Source organism: Hemiscyllium ocellatum, chromosome 45, assembly GCF_020745735.1.
Source record: "Hemiscyllium ocellatum isolate sHemOce1 chromosome 45, sHemOce1.pat.X.cur, whole genome shotgun sequence".
Lineage (NCBI taxonomy): Eukaryota > Metazoa > Chordata > Chondrichthyes > Orectolobiformes > Hemiscylliidae > Hemiscyllium > Hemiscyllium ocellatum.
Window position 1 is genome coordinate 21,907,891 of NC_083445.1, and position 22,940 is coordinate 21,930,830.

The following is a 22,940-nucleotide window of genomic DNA, read 5'->3' on the forward strand; positions in this document are numbered from 1 at the left end:
ACGGGAAAGTGTGAGGTCATGCACTTTTGTAGGAAGAATAGAGGCATGGACTATTTTCTAAATGGGTTGAAAATTCGTAAATCTGAAGTGCAAACGGACCTGGTCCAGATTTCTCTTTTAGGTTGAGTCGGTGGTTTGGAAGGGAAATACAATCTTGTTATTTATCTCGAGAACAAAATAGTAGAGATTTACTTCTGAGGTTTGACAAGGTTCTGGTCAGATCACACTTGTAATATTGTGAGCAATTTTAGGCCCCATACATCAGGAAAGATATATTGGTCCTGGAGCAGGTCCAGAGGATGTTCACGAGAATGATTCCAGGAACGAAAGGCTTCACATATGAGGAATGTTTGAGAACTCTGGGGCTATATTCAATGAGTCTAGAAGGATGAGGGGATTAGCCCCACTAGTTATCTAATGAAGGAGCAACACTCCAAAAACTTGTACTTCGAAATAAACCTGTTGGACTATAGCCTGATGTGCTAGTGATTTTTAACTTCATAGTGGATGGCAGTGGACAGTTGATTCCCTGAACTCAAGGAAAGAAGGGACTTGTTGTAAATGGATGAAATGAAAGCTATAGAAGGTGAAAATTGGACACAAAATAGATGAAGTTTTCAAGGTCCTGATGGGAGCATGATGTGGCACAAAGCAGCGGTTGATGTACCAGAAGAAGAGTTGAGGGAGGGGTCCAATGCAAGGCTTGAATAAGGATGGTTCCAGAGTCAGGGCATAACTGGGATCCATATGGGTGTCCATAGCCACTCCTTTGACTTGGCAGAAGTGAGATGAATTAAAGGAGAAGTTCCGTGAGAGAATAAGTATAACCAAGTGGAAGAGGGTGGTGGTGGATGGGGATGGGGTTCAGACCTCTGGTCAAGGAAGAAGCCGAGAGCTCTCAGACCATCCTGGTGGGGATTGTGAGTACAGAGGGATTGGATATCCAATTGGAATTCCAATCCCAATATCGGCTCATTTCTATTCAGTGTCTGGTATCCGAGCTCACTCTGTCATCCCAGGAGATGATCCACTGAATAAATATATCCATCCCTGGGTATGGCGACGAAGGATGGAATTTAATGTTGGTGATGGAGGTGTCACTCACTGGCTAGAGAAGCGGCAGGAGCCCCCACATTACCTCCTGTGGGGAACATTCACCAGCATTATGGTGGCCTCCTGTGTGATAATCAGAAAATATTACAGGGGCAAAAAAGCACAACCTCACCAGACGTTGGGGCTGTTTGTAAGGTATCGATCGTAGGAGAGCTGGGGAGCAGTCACTGTGGGTGGGATAGTGAAGGGAAGGCCAAATGCTCTAATTGTGCTCCTATATTTTATGGTCTTATGGTCTAGGATGTAGGGATAGAGAGTGAGAGAAGAGGAGCATCTGGAATAGAGAGAATTAAAGAGATAGAACATAGAAAAATACAGCGCAGTACAGGCCCTTCGGCCCTCGATGTTGCGCCGACCAAAGTCTACCTAACCTACACTAGCCCAATAACCTCCATATGCTTATCCAATGCCCGCTTAAATGACCATAAAGAGGGAGAGTTCACCACTGCTACTGGCAGGGCATTCCATGAACTCACAACCCGCTGAGTAAAGAATCTACCCCTAACATCTGTCCTATACCTACCACCCCTTAATTTAAAACTGTGTCCCCTAGTAACAGCTGACTCCATTAACAGAAAAAGGTTCTCAGTGTCTACCCTATCTAAACCCCTAATCATCTTGTACTTCTCTATCAAGTCACCCCTAAACCTTCTTTTCTCCAATGAGAACAGCCCCAAGTGCCTCAGCCTTTCCTCATACGATCTTCCTAACATGCCAGGCAACATCCTGGTAAACCTCCTCTGCACACATTCCAATGCCTCCACATCCTTCCTATAGTATGGCGACCAAAACTGCACACAATACTCCAGATGAGGCCGCACCAGAGTCTTATACAACTGCAACATGACCTCAGGACTCTGGAACTCAATTCCTCTACCAATAAAGCCCAGTACACCATATGCTTTCTTCACAGCTCTATTTACCTGGGTGGCAACTTTCAGAGATCTGTGTACATGGACACCAAGATCCCTCTGCTCATCCACACTACCAAGTAGCCTACCATTAGCCCAGTAATCCATCTTCTTGTTACTCCTACCAAAGTGAATGACTTCACACTTAGCTACATTGAACTCCATTTGCCACCTTTCTGCCCAGCTCTGCAATTTATCTATATCCCTCTGTAACCTGCCACATCCTTCTTCGCTGTCCACAACTCCACCGACTTTCGTGTCATCCGCAAACTTGCTCACCCAGCTTTCAAGCCCCTCCTCTAGATCATTTATAAAGATGACAAACAGCAATGGTCCCAAAACAGATCCTTGTGGAACACCGCTAGTAACTGCACTCCAAGATGAACCTATTCCATCAACTACTACCCTCTGTCTTCTTCCAGCCAGCCAATTCCTAATCCAAACTTCTAATGCACCCTCAATGCCATACCTTCGTAGTTTTTGCATTAGCCTACCATGGGGTACTTTATCGAACGCCTTGCTAAAATCCATATACACCACATCTACTGCTTTACCCTCGTCCAGCTCCTTAGTCACCTTCTCAAAGAACTCAATAAGGTTTGTGAGGCACTACCTGCCCGTCACAAAACCATGCTGACTATCCTTGATCACATTATTCCTATCCAGATGTTCATAAATCCTATCCCTTACAATTCTTCCTGTGTGCATGGCAATTCTTCCTCCATCGTCCTTTCCACCGCTGTAATACTATCCTTGACAAGCAATGCCACACCACCCCCTCTTTTACCCCCATCTCTGACCCTGCTAAAACATTTAAATCCTGGAACCTGCAACAGCCATTCCTGCCCCTGTTCTACCCACGTCTCTGTAATGGCCAAAACATCGAAGTCCCAGGTACCAACCCACGCTGCAAGTTCACCTACCTTATTTCTTATACTTCTGGCATTGAAGTATACACACTTCAAGCCACCTTTCTGTTTACAGGCACCCTCCTTCGAGTTCGATGCCTTGTTCCTAACCTCCCTACACTCAAGGTCCTGTACCATAAAGCTACAGTCCAGGTTCCCATGCCCCTGCAGAGTTAGTTTAAACCCTCCCAAAGAGCACTAGCAAACCTCCCCCCAAGGATACTGGTGCCCCTCAGGTTCTGGTGTAGACCATCCTGTTTATAGAGGTCCCAACTTCCCCAGAAAGAACCCCAGTTGTCCAGAAACCGGAATCCCTCCCTCCTGCACCATCCCTGTAGCCATGCATTTAACTGTTCTTTCTCCCTATTCCTCGACTCTCTATCACGTGGCACGGGTAACAAACCAGAGACAACAACAAACCAGATCCTTCAGAAAGATCAAGATAAGGAGAGGGAGAATGAAAAGGAAAAAACGTGAGAGTGAGACAGAGCACTAAGGGTGAGATTAAGAAGTAGAGTGCAAGATACAGAGAGGGGGAAAAATAAAGAACAACATTAATTGAATACTTCACCTCTTTCAGTATGAGGTCACCCTGATCGATGAGTTTACGAAGCTGTGTAATAATCCTCACTTTCATTGTCTCCAGTTCTTTGCGCTTGCTATTGGCCTCAACAACACAGTTTCTGTAGTAGATCTCAGCTTCTTGAACCTGAAGGGAGAGGATAAACATAGAGAAATTTCTCCTTTCTACACTGAAAGCCCTTCAAAGGAATAGGTTTGTAGGGACATGGAAAACATTGCAACATAGGCCATTCAGCCTTTCAAACCTGCTCTGCTATTCTAGATCATGGTTGATCATCTACCTCAATGCCATTTTCCCCCAGCTATCCCCATATCCCTTTATCTCTTTAGGAATCTATCCATCTCTGTCTTGAAATTACTTAAGCACTGAACTTTTCCACAGCTGTCTGGGGCAGAAACTTCTGAAGATTCTGAAGAGATTCTGCATAAACTACTGCTTATTCTAATAAGGTTCTCTTGTTCCAGACCCTCCCGCTAGCCAGGGGAAACATCCCAGGGATTTGTCAACATTGTGTCCTACTAAATTATCCAATAATACTTTTCTACTAATACTAATTTCTTTCAATTCCTCATTCTCACTCGTTCCTTGGATCTCTATTATTTCTGGGAGATTTCTCGCATCTTCCTGTGTGAAGATGTTCCTTCCTGTTTCATTTGGGAACAAAAGAGACTCACGGTTGGTGTGTTGCCTCCCAGGTGCCAGGGTCTGTGATGTCTCGGATTGTGTCTTTGGAGTCCTCTTGGGAGAGGGTGACCAGCCCCAAGTCGTGGTCCACATAGGTACCAACAACATAGGTAGAAGGAGGGATAGGGATGTAAGGCAGGATTTCAGGGAGCTAGGGTGGAAGCTGAGAGCTAGAACAAACAGAGTTGTTATCTCTGGTTTGTTACCCGTGCCACATGATAGTGAGGTGAGGAACGGGGAGAGAAATCAGCTGAACACATGGCTGCAGGAATGGTGCAGGAGGGAGGATTTCAGATTTATGGATAATCAGGGCTCATTCTGGGGAAGGTGGGACCTGTACAAACAGGATGGTCTTCACTTGAACCAGAGGGGTACTAATATCCTGAGTGGGAAATTTGCTGGTTGCTATTAGGGTGGGTTTAAACTAGCGCAGCAGGGGGATGTGAACCTGAGGTGTAGATTAGATTGTGCTGGCAGACAGCAAGCTGGTTTGAAGTGTGTCTACTTCAAAATCAGGAGTATCCAGAATAAGATAGGTGAGCTTGCAGCATAGATAGGTACCTGGGACTTCGATATTGTGGCCATTTTGGAGACATGGATAGAGCAGGATCAGGAATGGATGTTGCTGGTTCCAAGGTTTAGATCTTTCATTAAGATCAGGAAGGTGTGGCTTTGTTAGTCAAGGACAATATAACGGTACTGAAAGAGCTTTTGATGAGGACTGGCCTACTGAGGTAGTATGGGCTGAGGTTAGAAACAGGGGAGGAGAGGACAACTGCTGGAAGTTTTTATAGGCCTTCTCAAAGTTCCAGGGATGTGGAGGAGAGGATTGGCAAAACGATTCTGGGCAGGAGTGAAAGGAACAGGGTGGTCATTATGGGTGACTTTAACTTTTCCAACATTGACTGGAAATGTAATAGCTCTAGTATGTCGGATGGATTAGTTTTTCTCCAATGTGTGCAGGAGGGTTTCCTGACACAGTATGTTGAAGGACCGACAAGAGGGGAGGCCACACTGCATCTGAACCAGGCCAGATGTTTGATTTAGTGGTAGGTGAGCGTTTTGGAGAGAGTGACCATAATTCAGTTATGTTTAGTTTAGTGAAGGAAAGGAATAGGTACGTGCCACAGGGCAAGAGTTATCAATGGGGCAAGGGCAATTATAATGTGATTAGGCAAGACTTAGGAGGCATAAAATGGGGTAGCAAAATGCAGGGGATGGGGACAATTGAAATGAGCTGATTTAAGGAACAGATATTGTGTGTCACTGTCAGGCAGGGAGGAAGTGATAAAGTCAGGAAACCATGGTTTACGAAAGAAATTACATCTGTTAATCTGAAGAGTGAGGCTTATGTGACATTGAGATGAGATGGTTCAGATGAGGTGATGGAGAGTTACAGAATAGCTAGAAAGGATTTAAAGAGAGAGTTAAGAAGAGCAAGGAGGGGACATGAGCAGTCTTTAGAAGGTAGAATAAAGGAGAACCCTAAAGCTTTCTATAGGAGAGCTTTCTATGTGAGAAATAAAACGATGACTAGGGTAGGAATAGGGCCAGTCAAAGACAGAAGTTGTGTGTGGACCCTGTGGAGATCAGAGAGGTGCGAAATGAATATTTCTTACTGTTTTCACTCAGGAAAAAGGAGAATATTGTCCAGGAGAAGACTGAGATACAGGCTATTAGACTAGAAAGTATTGAGCTTGGAAAGGAGGAGGTATTACCAATTCTAAAAGGTGTGAAAATAGATAAGTCTCTTGGGCTGGGTGGGATTTTTCCAAGGATTCTCTGGGAAGCTAGGGAGGAGTTGGCAGAGTCTTTGGCCTTGATCTTTGAGTCGTCATCGTCTACAGGTTTGGTTCCAAGAGGACTGGAGGATTGCAAATGTTGTGTCCTTATTCAAGGGGGACAGTAGAGATGACCCGGGGGTAATTATACACCAGTGAGCCTTACATCTGTTGTAGGAAAAATTTTGGAAAGGGTGATAAGAGATAGGATTTATAATCATCTATCAAGTAATAATTTGAATGGAGGTAGTCAACATGGTTTCACAAACCTCATTGAGTTTTTTGAGAAAGTGACCAAGTATGTGGATGAGGGTAGGACAGTTGACATGTGTACATGGACTTCAGTGAAGTCTTTGATAAGGTTCCACATGGTAGGCTTTTGGAGAAAATGCGGAGGCATGGGATTGAGGGTGATTTAGCAGAATGGATTAGAAACTGGCTTTCTGAAAGAAGGCAGCGAGTGGTGGTTGATGGATATTATTCAGCCTGGAGTCCGGTTACTGGTGGTGTGCCACAAGAATGTGTTTTGGGACCATTGCTGTTTGTCAATTTTATAAATGACTTGGATGCAGGCCTAGGGGGATGGGTTAATAAGTTTGATTAGATTCCCTATATTGTGGAAACAGGCCCTTCGGCCCAACAAGTCCACACCGACCCTCCGAAGAACAACCCACCCAGACCCATTCCCCTACACCTAATACTATGGACAATTTAGCATGGCCAATTCACCTAACCTGCACATCCTTGGACTGTGGGAGGAAACCAGAGCAACTGGAGGAAACCCACGCAGACATGGGGAGAATGTGCAAACTCCACACACACAGTTGCCCGATGTGGGAAATGAACCCAGGTCCCTCGTGCTGTGAGGCAGCAGTACTAACCACTGACCCAGCGTGCCGCCCATGTTTGTAGATGAGACTAAGGTCGGTGGAGTGGTGGACATGTGGAAAAATGTTGCAGGGGGACTTGGATAAACTGAAGAATTGGGCTGAAAGGTGGCAAATGGAGTTCAATGCAGACAAATGTGAGATAATTCACTTTGATAAGAATAACAGGAAGGCAGAATACTGGGTTAATGGAAAGATTCTTGGTAGTGTGGATGTGCAGAGGGATCTTCGTGTTCATGTACATAGATCCCTGAAAGTTGCCACCCAGGTTGATAACGCTGTTAAGAAGGCATATGGCGCGTTAGGTTTTATTGGTAGATTGAGTTCTGGAGCTGTGATGTCATGCTGTAACTGTACATAACTGTAAGTGTGGCCTCACTTGGAATATTGTGTATTGTTCTGACAGTTTCATTACAGGAAGGATGCGGAAGCATTGGAAAAGGTGCAGAGAAGATTTACCAGGATGTTGCCTGGTCTGGAGGGAAGGTCTTATGAGGAAAGGTTGAGGGACTTGAGTCTGTTCTCATTGGAGAGAAAAAAACGAAGAGGGGATTTAATGGAGACATACAAGATGATCAGAGACATACAGGATGATTAGATAGGGTAGACAGTCACAGTCTTTTTCCGAGGATGATGACGTCAGCTTGTATGAGGGGGCATAACTACAAATTGAAGGGTGATAGATTTAAGACAGATGTCAGAGGCAAGTTCTTCACTCAGAGGGTGGTAAGGGTGTGGAATGCCCTGCCTGCCAATGTATTTAACTTAGCCACATTAGGGACGTTTAAACAGTCCTTAGATAAGCATATGGATGATAATAAGACCGTGTCGGGGGATGGGCTTAGATTAGTTCACAGGTCAGCACAACATCGAAGGCCGAAGGGCCTGTTCTGCTCTGTATTGTTCTATGTTCTATATTCTAAGATAAATGCAGAGTCATTTTTCAGCTTCTCTGCTCTTTTCCTGTTTCTATTATAAATTTGCTTGTCGTGCTTATAATGAACCCACATTTATCTTTGCTAATCCTTTTCTTTCTACATATCTATGGAGGCTTTTACACTCCTGTGTGATGTAGTTTATTAAAGCAGTAGCTCTTCATACAATCCTTACAGTGTGGAAACAGACCATTTAGCCCAACCCAGACCCACTAACATATTCTATCTCTAATCTTGCACTTCCCATGGCCTTTGAACTGTGGGAGGAAACCAGAGCACCCAGAGGACCCATTCACCTTACAGTGGGAGAAGTGCAATCATCAGTGAGACTGAACAAGAATAGGCTGTTGCCTTAACAAGGTGTAGTTTATATATTGTACATCACAATCAGGTACAAGACATATTAGTTAGTTAGATATTGTTGCTAAGACTAGGAAACGGCCTGTGGACACCAGTCTGCCTCCCAGCAATCCTAAGGTCTTAACGCCACCCAAATCAATATGACATTATCAGAGTAAGTGGGAGGAGGTGGCTGAGTTTGGGTAGAGACAGAAAAAATATAAAGGAGTAAGAAAAACTAAATTCCACATCCTTCTCACTCCCTCTCTTGTAATGTCCCTCATGGTCAAGTAACCTGATGACTTCTGCTGTCTAGGGATTGCCAACCTTCCACGATTGTCCTGGAATCTTTAGCAATCCGAGCTTAATTGCTTGGACCATAATAATGGAATAGAGTTAGACCATTTGGCCTATCCTGTTGGCTCTGCCATTCAATGAGCCAAATCCTGAGAAAAAATATTTTTTTCCATTTTCTTTCAACACTTCTGTCTACTATCTACAACAGATGGAGACATAGGCTGTTTGGCTGACATTCAACAATCATCCATGGAATAACATTAAATACTTGTTTTCCAATTGGCATGGAAATACCATGTTGCCATGATATATCAGCTGACCAATAATAGCAGACTCTCCATCCCCATACCGAGGTGCTCCCGCTCACCTTCATTTGTGCTTCATCCTTTGACCGCCTACGTTTCTCCAGCTGCTTGCTGGCACTGCCTGGGGTAGTGCCACTGACATTCATGGAATACTGCTCCTCCTCCGCCTTTGCACTCTGCAGTTTCGCCTTTTCAAAATCCTCGCAGCGCTGATAGTACATCTGTTTTGACTTCCGCAGTGCTGTCAGGGCATCATTCTGTGGAGGAACCAGTTCACAGCCTCAGTGATCAAGTATCTCCCAATATGTACTTTATTCCTTCAGACTGATTGTCTCTGACACAGTGACCTATTTTTAACAGTGCTTTGGTGAGATCACACTAGGCTGTTTCTGGTCTCCTTATTTAAGGAGGGATATACTTATATCAGAAGCAGTTGTAACAAGGTTCTCCCAGCCAATTCCTGGCACAGTGAGGGTTGTCTTATGAGGAAAGGTTGAGCAGAGTGGGACAGTGTTCACTGGAGTTTAGAAAAAATATCTTATTGAAACATATAAGATTTTGAGGGTGCTTGAAAAGACAGGACTGAGCTCTTTCAAGCTACGGAAGGTTAAGCTCAGATGTGACTAATCAAGAAAAAGGGGTAAAAACAATGACTGCAGATGCTGGAAACCAGATTCTGGATTAGTGGGGCTGGAAGAGCACAGCAGTTCAGGCAGCATCCAAGGAGCCCAAAACGTCGATTTCTCTGCTCCTTGAATGCTGCCTGAACTGCTGTGCTCTTCCAGCCCCACTAATCCCGAGTCAAGAAAAAGCTTATCAAATTCTCAAGATCAGAAATTGAAAGAAATAGTTAATTCAAGCCTGTGGGATGTGAAGGGAACTGTCTGATCCCTTTGAGAAATGTAAATTGATGGAGTTGGGATAGATGGCATTGTATCTCACCGTGTGTTTCAAAATATTTCAAGTTGTGTTACATGTAAATAACTTGGAGCTTTAATTTATTTTCATTTCTTCTGCAATAACAAACTTCTATTTTTTGTTAAAACCAAATCAAAGCATTGCACATATATGTTTCAGTGAAAGATTGCCTCAATAAGTAAAGACAAACCAAAACATCATCTATCACACTAGATTTCAGTCTGGAACTGACATCAGCTGGGATTATAACACATCTGATTTTTATATAGTGTTGCTGCATATTTTAATTCTACCTGAGGGAGTAGTTTGAACCTCATATGTGTTTATTACATGACGGAAGCAGGGCGTGTGTAGCAGAAGGTCTATGCTGGTGTTTTGCTGTGTACAAGCCTCCTCGCATCTGAATTCATCCCATCCTACCAATGTAAGGATTAATTCCCCTTCTCCTGACTCAAGAAATCAGTGCAAAAGACAACCATTCATTCCATTGATGCCTGCTCTGCCATTCACTACCATTGTGGCTGATTTTGGATTTCTACCCCACCTTCCCACTTGCATACTCTATCCCTAATTCTCTGAGAGACCAAAACTCTGTCTATCCAAACGTTAAACATTCAGCATGGAGAACCGCAACTCTCTAGGATACAGAATTCTGAAGATTCACATTTCTCCTCATCTCAGTTCTAAATGCTCATACCCTTCCTTATCCTGAGACTGTCTCCATGTTTTGGATTCCCTGACCAGCAGCAAAAATCTCTGTTGAGAGCATGGTGCTGGAAAAGCACAGCCGGTCATGCAGCATTCGAGGAGAAAGCTCCTGATGAAGAGCTTATGCTCGAAACATCAATTCTCCTGCTCCTTGGATGCTGCCTGACCTGCTGTGCTTTTCCAGCACCACACTCTGGACTCTAATCTCCAGCATCTGCAATCCTCACTTTCTCCTAGCAACAATCTCTGTGTCTACCCTGTCAAGCCCCTTCAGAACCTTGTACATCACAATTAGATCATAGAGTCAGAGAGCTTTACAACATGGAAACAGACGCTTTGGTCCAACTTGTCCATGCCAACCACATATCCTAATTTAACTTTGCACTTCCCATGGCCTTTGAACTGTGGGAGGAAACCAGAGCACCCAGAGGACCCATTCACTTTACAGTGGGAGAAGTGCAATCATCAGTGAGACTGAACAAGAATAGGCTCTTGCCTTAACAAGGTGTAGTTTACATATTATACATAACAATCAGGTACAAGACATATTAGTTAGTTAGATATTGTTGCTAAGACTAGGAAACGACCTGTGGACACCAGTCTGCCTCCCAGCAATCCTAAGGTCTTAACGCCACCCAAGTCAGTCTGACATTATCAGAGTAAGTGGCAGGATGTGGCTGAGTTTGGGTAGAGACAGAAAAAATATAAAGGAGTAAGAAAAACTAAATTCCACATCTTTCTCACTCCCTCCCTTGTAATGTCCCTCATGGTCAAGTAACTTGATGACTTCTGCTGTCTAGGGATTGCCATTTCCCAGCATTTGGCCCATATTCCTCTAAACTCTTCCTATTCACATACCTATCTTGATGCCTTTTAAGTGTCATAACTGTACCAGCCGCCACCACGTCCTCTAGCAGCTCGTTCCATATACGTACCACCCTCTGTGTGAACAAATTGCCCCTCAGGTCCCTTGTATATCTTTTCCTCTCACCTTGAACCTATGCCCTCTACGTTTGGACTCCCCGATCATCTCTCATTCTAAACCTCCAGCTGTGTTTATCTCATTTCCTTTCAGCTGCATTCATCTCAAAACATGTTGAAGTGAGTTACAACTTCCAACCATTCACTACATGAAAATGTTTGGCCTGCATTCCAACTTCAATATGGAAGTCCAGTTTGGATATTGCACGCAAATGGAAACAGGTTGGGAATAAATTTGTCTCTAGTAATGGTGTTACAAGGTAAAACCGGATTAGCAACCACTCCCACTTAACTGTCGATATTGAACAAGAGTAAGTTTTGTAAGCCATATTTCTACATCTACTTTAACAAACCCTTTGTAACCTTAACTGCTTCTATCAGGTTACTACTGAGTTTTTCCATTCTCAATGAAAGAGCCTTTTTAATATTACTCAAGTTGTGTAAATTCTGAATTCCTTGTAAACTCACTGTTTCACCTTAGCCCTTTTAGGAGTTGAGAGTATAGCTGTTTGACAGTACTCCAAGTGTGGTCTCATCAAGATTCTAGTAAGTTTAACATGCTTTACATGCGCTCTGGAAGTAAACCACAGCAGTTAGTTTTTATTAACTGTTGTGGTCATTTCGGAGACATGGAAAGAGCAGGTTGAGGAATGGATGCTACAGGTTCCAGGGTATAGATCTTTCATTAAGAACAGGCAAGGTGGTAAGAAAAGGGGAGGTGTGGCCTTGTTAGTCAAGGATAGCATAATGGTGGCTGAAAGAACTTTTGAGGAGGACTCATCTATTGAGGTAGAATGGGCTGAGGTTAGAAACAGGAGAGGAGAGATCACACTGCTTGGAGTTTTTTTATAGGCTTCTGCAGGGTTCCAGGGAGGTGGACAAAATTATTCTGGGTATGAGTGAAAGGAACAGGGTGGTCATTATGGGATCTTTAACTTCCCCAACATTGACTGGAAATGGTATAACTCTAGTACGTCAGATGGATCAGTTTTTGTCTAATGTGTACGGGAGGGTTTCCTGACACAGTATGTCGAAGGGCCGACGAGAGGGGAGGCTACACTGGATCTGGTGCTTGGCATTGAACCAGGCCAGGTGTTTGATTTAGTAGTAGGTGAGCAGTTTGGAGAGAGTGACCATAATTCAGTTATGTTTAGTTTAGCGATGGAAAGGAGTAGGTCAAGAGTTACCGATGGAGCAAGGGCAATTATAATGCGATTAGGCAAGAATTAGGATGCATAGAATGTGGTAGCAAAATGCAGGGGATGCAGACAATGGAGCTGGTTTAAGGAACAGATATTGCATGTCCTTATAGGTAGGTCCCTGTCAGGCAGGGAGTAAGCGATAAGATAAGGGAACCATGGTTTACTACAGAAATTGCATTTCTTGTTAAGCAGAAAAAGGAGGTTTATGTGTTGATGAGGCGATGAAGAGTTACAGTTCAGCTAGGAAGGATTTAAAGAGAGAGTTAAGAAAAGCAACGAGAGGACACGAAGGGGTTTTAGCAAATAGAATAAAGGAGAACCCTAAAGCTTTCTATAGGTTTGTGAGGAATAAAAGGATGCCTAGGAAAAGGGCCAGTCAAAGATAGAAATGGGAAGTTAAAGGTGGGCCTTGTGGAGATCGGAGAGAGAGCATTTCCCATTGGTTTTCACTCAGGAAAAGGAGAATATTGTAGAGGAGAAGAATGAGGTACAAGATATTAGACTAGAAAGGATCGAGGTTAGTTACGAACAGGTGTTATCAATTCTGGAAGGAGTTAAAGTAGACAAGTCCCCTGGGCCAGATGGGATTTATCCGAGGATTCTCTGGGAAGCTAGGGAGGAGATAGCAGAGCCTTTGGCTTTGATATTTGAGTCATCATTGTCTACAGGTTTTGTACCAGAGGACTGGAGGATTGCAAATGTTGTCCCTTTGATCAAGAAGGGCAGTTGTGATGACCTAGGTAATAATAGACCAGTGAGACTTACTTCTGTTGTAGGAAAGGTTTTGGAAAGGATTATAAAAGATGAGATTTATAATCATCTAGCAAGCAACAATTTGATTTCAGATAGTCAACATGGTTTCGTCAAGGGCAGGTCATGTCTCACTAACCTCATTGAGTTTTTTGAGAAGGTGACTAAGCATGTAGATGAAGGTAGGGCAGTTGATGTGGTATACATGGACTTCAGTAAAGCCTTTGATAAGGTTCAGATGGTAGGCTATTGGAGAAAATGCAGAGGCATGGGAGTGACAGTGATTTAGCAGTTTGGATTAGAAACTGGCTTTCTGAAAGAAGGCAGCGAGTGGTGGTTGATGGAAAATATTCAGCCTGGAGTCCGGTTACTAGTGGTGTGGCACAAGGATCTGTTTTGGGACTACTGCTGTTTGTCATTTTTATAAATGGTTAGGTGGATGGATTAGTAAATTTGCAGATGACACTAAAGTCAGTGGAACAGTGGACAGTTTGGAAGAATGTTACAGATTGTAGGGAGACTTAGATAAACTGCAGGATTGGGCTAAGAGGTGGCAAATGGAGTTCAATGCAAGGTGAGATGATGCACATTGGGAAGAATAACAGGAAGGCAGAGTACTGGGTCAATGGAAAGATTTTTGGTAGTGTGGATGTGCAGAGGGATCTTGGAGTCCATATACATAGATCCCTGAAAGTTGCCACCTAAGTGTATATTGCTGTTAAGAAGGCATACAGTGTGTTAGGTTTCATTTGTAGAGGGATTGAGTTCCAGAGCCGCAATATTATGCTGCAGCCAAACAAACTGCTAGTGCACCACACTTGGAATGTTGCGTACAGTTCTGGCCACCATATTTTGGGAAGGACATGGAAGCGTTGGAAAAAGTGCAGAGGACATTTACTGGGATGTTGCCTGGTCTGGAGAGAAGGTCCTATGAGAAAAGGCTGAGAGTCTTGGGTCTGTTCCCATTGGAAAGAAGAAGGCTAAGAATGGATTTGATAGAGAGGTACAAGATGATCAGAGGATTAGATTGGATAGACAGTTAAAGTCTTTTTCCTAGGATGATGACGTCAGCTTGTACGAGGGGGCATAACTACAAATTGAGGGATGATAGATTTAAGACATATGTCAAAGGCAGGTTGTTTACTCAAACAGTAGTAAGGGCGTGGAATACCGTACCTGCCAATGTAGTTAACATTAGGGAGATTTAAACAATCCTTGGATCAGCACATGGATGATGATGGGATCATGTAGGGAGCGAGCTGAGAACAGTTCACAGGTCGGCACAACATCGAGGGCCGAAGGGCCTGTTCTGCGCTGTATTGTTCTATGTTCTATGTTCTATGTTATATGTTATATGTTAAGGTCTGTCCCATTTTTAGCATTTTGAGTATTCCCTAAATCCCTCTGCTCCTGGACACCATTAAGGTTGTTAAGGAGAATCTGAAGAGATTCTACAAAAAATAAAGGGCAAAAGAGTAACTAGGGAGAGAATAGGGCCCCTTAAAGATCAACAAGGCCATTTATGTGTGAACCACAGAAGATGGGTGAGATATTAAATGAGTATTCCACGTCAGTATTTACTGTGGAGAAGTATATGGAATGTGGGGTACTTGGGGAAATAAATAGTGATATCTTGAAAAGGGTCAGTATTACAGAAGATGTGGTGCTGGGATCTTAAAACAGACAAAGGTGGATAAATCCCCAGGACCTGATCAGGTGTTTCGCAGAAGTCTGTGGGAAGCTAGAGAAGTAATTGCTGGGTCCCTTGCTGAGATATTTGTATCATTGATGGTCACGGGTAAGGTGCCAGAAGACTGGTTGTCTGATGTGGTGTCATTATTTAAGAAAAGTGATAAGGAAAAGCCAGGGAACTATAGATGGGTGAACCTGACACCAGCGACAGTTACATTATTGGAGGGGATTCTAAGGGACTGGATTTACATGCACTTGAAAAGGCAAGGACTGATTAGAGATAGTGAACTTTGTATGTGGGAACTTGTTTCTCGCTAACATGATTGAGTTTTTTGAAGAGGTGACCAAGAAGATTGATGAAGACAGTGTGGTGGATGTTGTCTTAAGTGGACTTCAGTAAGGTGTTCGACAAAGTTCTGGATAATAGACTGGTTAGCGAGGTTAACTCACATGGAATCCAGATGAGCTAGCCAGTTAGATGCAAAATTGGCTTGAACGTAGGATACAGAGGGTGGTGGTGGAGGATTTCTTTTTGGACTGGAGGCCTGTGACCAGCAGTGTGTTGTAAGGATAGGTATTGGGTCTACTGCTTTTTGACAGTTATATAAATGATTCAGATGTGACCGTAGGTGGTCAGGTTAGTAAGTTTGCAGATGACACCAAAATTGGAGGTGTAGTACACAGCGAGTACAATGGGATCTTGAACAGCTGGGCCAATGAGCCGAGCAGTGACTGATGGAGTTTAGTTTAGATAAATGTGACGTACTTCATTTTGGAAAGGCAAGTCAGGGCAGGACTTGTACAGTTATTGGCAAGGCCCTGGAGAGTATTGCTGAACAAAGAGACCGAAGAGTGCAGGTGCATAGTTCCTTGTAAGTTGGATGTGGACAGAATAGTGAAGAAGGCATTTGGTATGCTTGCCTTCATTGGTCAGTGCATTGAGTGTAGGAATTGGAATGTTTTGTTGTGCCTGTACAGGACTTTGGTTAGGCCACTTTTGGAATACAGTATTCAGTTCAGGTCTCCCTGCTACGGGAAAGATATTGTGAAACTTGAAAGGATTCAGAAAAGATTTACAAGGATGTAGCCACGGTTGAAGGGTTTCAGCTATAGGGAGAGGCTGAATAGGCTGGGGCTTTTTTTCCCTGGAGTTGAGGGGTGATCTTAAAGAAGTGTCTAAAATCATGAGGGGCACACATAGCCAAGATCTTTTTCCTATGTTGAGAGAGTCCAAAGCTGCAGGGAATTGGTTTAAAGTGAGGGGGGGGGAGGTTTTAAAAGGGACCTGAGGGGCAACTTTTTCATGCAGAGGGTAATTTGTGTATGGAATGAGCTGCCAGAGGAAGTGGTGGAGACTGGTACAATAACAACATTTAAACGGCATCTGGATGGGTATATGAATAGGAAGGGTTTAGAGGGATATGAGCCAAATACAGCAAATGGGACTAGATAAGTTAACGATATCTCATTGGCATGGACAAGTTGGACCGAGGGATCTTTGTCCCTGCTGTATAACTCTCTGATTCTACATGTACCTGCTTCCATATTCATCTCACTAAAATGCACCGTCTCCCAGTCATCTAAATTGAGATCCATTTGCAAAATGCACATCAATTCTTCAAGTTATTTAATATTATCTTGTATATTGTTGCACCCCCTTTCTCCAGCAATTGTAGCCTCAATTCAATGCTGCTCACTAATTTTGAAATTGTACCCCGATTCTCAACATTAAACTATTTATATAAATGGTGAACAAGAGTGGTACAAGCACCACGTAGACTGCTGCTTTTTCTGTGTCTGATTTAGAAATAGACTTTGATCCTGCCACACACAATTTACTCGGAGGCAACCAACATGGTCAGACCTGCTCCCATCTGTGTCAAATTAGTCGTTCTCAGATGAATGGGCACCACAGTGACAGACAGCAACTTGTTCAATGGATTACACTTCCTTTAATTAAGAGGTTTCTCCCTATGACCTCAGAGCGATTTTGAGGGACAGATGTCTTGCTGTAATTGCTAATGTGAACTGAAGGCCATGAGTTGTGCCAACTCTTTTTCAGGATGAAGTCTGCAAGTGCACTCAAGGGCTCAGCCTGGATGATTTTTTTTCCCCAGCAATGTATTAGGACTGTATCTTTTTTATTTTCTGATTTTTAAAAACTGCGGACTGAAATTAGAAAGAGATGTATCAAAATCAGTGTTCGTAAAGGTGGCAGAATTTTTCAAAGCAAGTAACCAGAAACCTGTGGCAAGCATCATGTAAACAATTGTTTGAATAAACAGTAATTGAAGGCTGAGTTACTGACGATTTGGAGGCAATTGTAGTTGGCAATTTGAAGTTCTATGGACAAATAACCAATCATCAATGATATAGATCTTTTGCATGGCCAAATTGTGTGATTGGTTGTGAAGATTGTGTCATTCAGTGAGTATGTAACTAATCAGCTTGGAGCTGGGAACAAGTTACAGAGAGAGAAAGAGAGAACAAGGGAGAGGGAGAGTGAGAGGGAGGGAGCGGGAGAGAGAGTGAGAAAGAGAGAGAGAGGGAGAGGGAGAGAGAATGAGAAAGAGAGAACAGAGACAGAGAGAGAAAGAGACAGACAGACAGACACAGAGGGGGAGAGTTAGAGAGAGAGAGAGAGAGAGAGAGATGTTCCCCAACTGGTGAGTAACTCTCTATTTGTTGCAGCCAAAACTCATTGTAACCTGAAGAAAACCAATTTATCTTTTCTGGAACAGTTGTTATAAGTTGTGACTTTTAACTGATAAGTCAAAGACATTTTATAAATAACCAGCCATTTCAAGTCTCTTACCAATCAATGGAAATTCTCACAGAAAGATAGCTGCAAAGCAACATGCTGGCTAGCAGAAGAGTTACAGAGATCATTCCAACATACCACCTGTGATCAAAGACTGCTGAACCGGGGATTTCCCCTTTCCATGAGCAATTTGTACTATGTGCGTGTGTGTGTATAAGGAGGAGTTTATAAAGTGATTAAAGTTTAATTAGTAAGATTATATGCTTACAGTTTATAATTGTTTACCTAGCGGCCGTGGGGGATCGCTAGGGCCAATTGCCTGCACCTCTTCCGAGGTTACGTTCAAGCCCGGGTGTCCCTGGAGAAGGTGCACACAGTGTCCACCAACACCCTTGAGCTGTTCAGGAAGAGGTGGGCACCGCAGGGAGTGGAGTGTATTATTTCCTCGTCTAACTCTATTTTGATTTGATCCTGCCCTCCCCCTCACTATTTGATCACACAGCATTGCCCTCTGAGAAGGCCACTCGGGTGTTTTTTTTCGGGTGAATAAAGATTTGGATACCTGTTGTTTTTCACACCTGCACAGACACATGGGTGCTGGGGAAAATATAAGCACTACTGTAGTTAGGCGGTAGGGTGGGGGTAAAAAGGAGAAAAAAAGCAGGAGTCTCAGAGGTTCAGAAAAAAAATAGAAGTGTCAGAGGTTCTGTTGATTCTGAGAGCTGCTTCTGAGGGAGCTGGATCGATGTGGAGTGAAGGACTCTGCTTTTTTTTCTTCCCTGTATTAAAAGAGAAGAGGAGACTAATTCTGTTGGTATAAAGAAAAAAAAATGTTTACCTGTAGCTAGGTGTAATTATACTACATATAATGTTTAGTATTTCTTGTTCAGTACAAAAACCTAGTCTGTGCTTTCTGAAAGGTTTCTGAGTGTGAAATTTTATAAAATCTTTAAGTTTTGTAACTACTTTGGGAATAGCAGGGGCTTAATTTGTGGCGCACTGTCCGCAGTGAGCTGTGACAAGTGTTCCACTCACCATTTTACGTTGCTCCCTCTGCCACTGTTCCTTAAACTCCCGCCGTTGTTTCTCCAGTTCGTTTCTTCTCCACGTCAAAGGCTGTGTGCAAGTAAAAATGGGAAACCTTTTTATTTAAGAAAAGAAAAAATGCATTCCAGTCAAGGAACCAGTGGCTAGTTCAGGGTGAAGTCAAAGTGCAGTTGAGAATTGGATCATTATCTGAAGGGTCGCACAACAAGGAAAAGGTAGGGAGTAACACTAGGTAAAGTGCCCTTATGGAGTAATAAGACAGATATGATGGGTCAAGGCCTGTTTCTGTGCTGTAATCATTCTATGGACAGCCCAATTTGACAGCTGTTCAAATCTGTTCAATCTCATTCATGTTGGCGCCAAATATGAAATTCCTCATAGCTCTCTTAATTGTTATTTATATAAATGATCTGGATGTGAATGTAGAAGGCATGATTAGTAAATTTGCAGATGATACAAAATTAGGAGGTATCATAAATAGCAAGATAAGTCATCAAAAATTAAAGAGGGATCTTGATCAGATGGGGAAGTGGGCGGAGGATTGGCAAATGTAATTCAATATAGATAAGTGTGAGGTGTCACAATTTGGAAAGTCAAGCCAAGGTAGGACTTACACAGTAAATGCTAAGGTCCTGAGAAATGTTGTAGAACTGAAAGACATCGGAGTACACGTACATAGTTCTTTTAAAGAACTTTAACAGATAGACAGGGTGGTGAAGATGGCATTTAGCATTCCAAAGATGTGCGGGTCAGGTGAATTGGCCATGCTAAATTGCCCGTAGTGTTAGGTAAGGGGTATATGTAGGGGTATGGATGGGTTGCGCTTCGGCGGGTCGGTGTGGACTTGTTGGGCCGAAGGGCCTGTTTCCACACTGTAAGTAATCTAATCTAATCAGTCAAGGCATTGAGTATAGGATTTGGGACGTTATGTTACAGTTGTAAAAGTCTTGGTGAGGCTGCACTTGGAGTATTGTGAATAGTTTTGGTCACCCTGTTACAGGAAAGACATAGTTAAACTGGAAAGAGTGCAAAGAAGATTTACAAGGATGTTGCCAGGACTACTAGGCCTGAGTTATAGGGAGAGATTGGCCAGGATAGGCCTTTATTCCTTGGAATGTAGGAATAAGGGGTAAGCTCATTGAGGTGTATAAGATCATGAGGGACATAGATAGGATGAATGTATATCGTCTTTTTTCCCAGGAATGGTGTATTGAAAACTAGAGGGCATAGGTTTAAGGTGAGGGGAAATAAGGACCTGAGGGTCAAATTCTTCACACAGAGAGTGGTGCATATATGGAATGGGCTGCCAGAGAAAGTGGTTGAGGCAGGTACAATACCAGTGCTTAAAAAACCTTTGGATAGGTACATGAATGGAAGGGTTCAGGAGAATATAGGATAAAATGCAGGCAATTGAAACTAGCTGAGTGGGCACCCTTGGTCAGCATGGACACATTTGGGCCAAAGGGCCTGTTTCCATGCTATAATACTTTATGACTCTATGACTTTCGGTGCCCCAGGATAAGAGTAAAACTTGATCAAGATCTACTCATTGCTAACCAATGATCCCACATCAAACTTGCAACCCTTGAGAGAGAAAATAGTCTCAGGCATAAAATAACAAATCTCCCAATTAAGATGGCGATAAGCAGAAGGTTTTCCCTCACAGAGGGACTGGAACTATTGGACACCACTGGAAAAAAAGGTGTTACCCATTTAAGAGTTCTAGTCTCTCTCACAAGGCAAATCATCCATTCAATATCCACCCTGTCAAATCCCCCTCAGGATCTTGTGGTCTCAATAAAATCACAACTCAATATTCTAAACTCCAAACCCAATAAGTATATTTAAGACTGAGATGGACAGATTTTAAGTCACTAACAGAATCAAGGGTGATGGGGTAAAGGTAGGAATGTTGAGTTGAGGATTATCACATCAAACATGAGCTAATTGAATGGATCAGCGGACTCAATGGGCGAACTGGCCTACTTCTGCTTCCATATCTTATGGTTTTATAATACAGGGCTAGCCTGTCTAACCAGTCTTTATATGTTATCTCTAACCTATAATTGTGTGATCTGTAATCTCTTCCTACATTTTCTTTGCTACCCCGTCTGATATGCTTGCCTTTATTGGTAGGTGCATTGGGGATGAGAATTGGAATGTCACATTGCAGCTGTACAGGACATTGGTTAGGCCACTTTTGGAATATTGTATTCAATTCTAGTCTCACTGCTATTGGAAAGATGTTGTGAAACTTGAAAGGGTGCAGAAAAGATTTACAAGGATGTTGCTGGGATATGAGGGTTTGAGCTATAATAGGCTGAATAGGCTGGGACTATTTTCTCTGGAGCATTGGAGGCTGAGGGGTGACCTTATGGATTTATAAAATCATGAGGGGCATGGATAGAGTGAACAGTCAAGGTCTTTTTTCCAGACGAGGGGAGTCCAAAACTAGAGGGCAAGCTGAGAGGGGAAATATTTAAAAGGGACACGAGGGGTAACATTTTCCTGTAGAAGGTATATGGAATGAGCTGCAAGAGGAAGCGGTGGAGTGGGTACAATTTAATTAAGATGCATACATGAATAGGAAGGGTTTAGAGGAGCATGAACTGAATACTGGCAAATAGGACTGGATTAATTTAGGATATCTGGCTGGCATGGATGAGTTGGACTGAAGAGTCAATTTCCATGCTGTATAACTCTGACTCTATGCTCTTCTTCCTCCTTCGTGCTACTATGGACTTTGGACCTTAACCTTGATAACTCAGTTAACATCAGCTTACTGGCCTCTTGCAATGAGTCTGCTTTGAAAGAAAACAGAATTAGAAGAGTCATATTGGTCTCAAGAGGCTAATTCTGTTCCTCTTCTCTCCTCTTGCTAGACCTACCGTGTTTCTTCAGTTTTTTCTATCTGTATTCATGCACAGAAACATGGTGCAGGCAACAAAGGCTCTAAAGTATAGATTATTCTGTTGCTCTGAGGGAGAATAATTTCTGCCCTCACTACATTTAGCTGCCCAAAGAAATAGGAGTATAAGAATTTCTAAATGGAAAAACAGCAGACTCCTTTCAGTTCACCTTCGCCCATCTTGTAATCACATACTGACAATAATTATGGGGTTGCGAATGAATCATAGTGTCAACATTTATCATTTATTCATGAAAACACAATCATAATATGCTAAACACTATAGTAAGCTCCATCCCTCTACTATTTCCCTCTAGTTCTACAAGATTTTATTTCTTTTCGGGTGCTTTCCAATTTCCTTTTGAAAGTCATTAACTGAATGAATGAATGAATGAATGATTTTATTGGCACATGTATTTTACAATGAGAAAAACAGTAAAGTACAGTGAAAAGCTTTTCCACTGTCACCACAATCCGGCACCATTTCGAATAATTTTAAGCTTAAGAAAAAACACAAAGACATAGAAAGGCTGAATAGACTGGGGTGTTTTTCCCTGAAGCGTCTGAGGCTGAGGGGTGATCTTATAGAGGTTTATAAAATCATGAAGGAATCGATAGGGTGAATAGCCAAGGTGTTTTCCCCAGGTAGGGGAACCCAAAACTAGACAGCATAGGTTTAAATTGAAAGGGGAAAGATTTAAAAGGAACCCGAGGGGCAACTTTTTCACACAGAGGACCTCTGCTTGTATGGACCAGAGGAAGTGGTCCATAATTAAAAATGCATCTGGATGGGTATATGAATAGGAAGGGTTTCGACGGATTTGGGTCAAATGCTGACAAATGGGACTAGGTCAGATTGGGATATCTGATCGGTGCAGACAAATTAGACCGAAGGGTCTGTTTCCATGCTATACAACTCTATGACTCTAAGGTATAGCTTAAATGGAATCCATCAGTCCTGAACCAGATCATCATCAACAACACTTAGCCACCATCCCGCCTCACCACCAGCTACACCAGACCCAACCTACATTGAAGTCGCCACTGTGCTGTGGGAGCTAGAAGTCCAAAGTCACCTGTTTCTCCCTTGGACATTAACCACCACACATCACATATCAAATTACTCATGTACTGTATCAATAAAGTCTTTTTTATATTATTGAATTACTTCAGTTGGACCAGAAACAGAAGTATGATCAAATAGATTAGGGAGATTAGGAAGTGGTTTTT

General features: G+C 42.8%; 1 protein-coding gene across 6 annotated transcripts in view; it reads right to left on the reverse strand.

Moving 5' to 3' along the window:
* The window catches only part of gmip (GEM interacting protein), a 168,900-nt gene that overhangs the window by 34,575 nt on the left and 111,385 nt on the right, over positions 1-22,940 (reverse strand). For all 6 annotated transcript variants that reach the window (XM_060855043.1, XM_060855042.1, XM_060855047.1 and 3 more), the window contains 3 exons: positions 18,791-18,871; positions 8,806-9,000; positions 3,504-3,641 (listed from right to left, as the gene is read on the reverse strand). In XM_060855043.1, the coding sequence (XP_060711026.1) occupies positions 3,504-3,641; positions 8,806-9,000; positions 18,791-18,871 (414 nt within the window). The remainder of the gene's footprint in view (positions 1-3,503; positions 3,642-8,805; positions 9,001-18,790; positions 18,872-22,940) is intronic.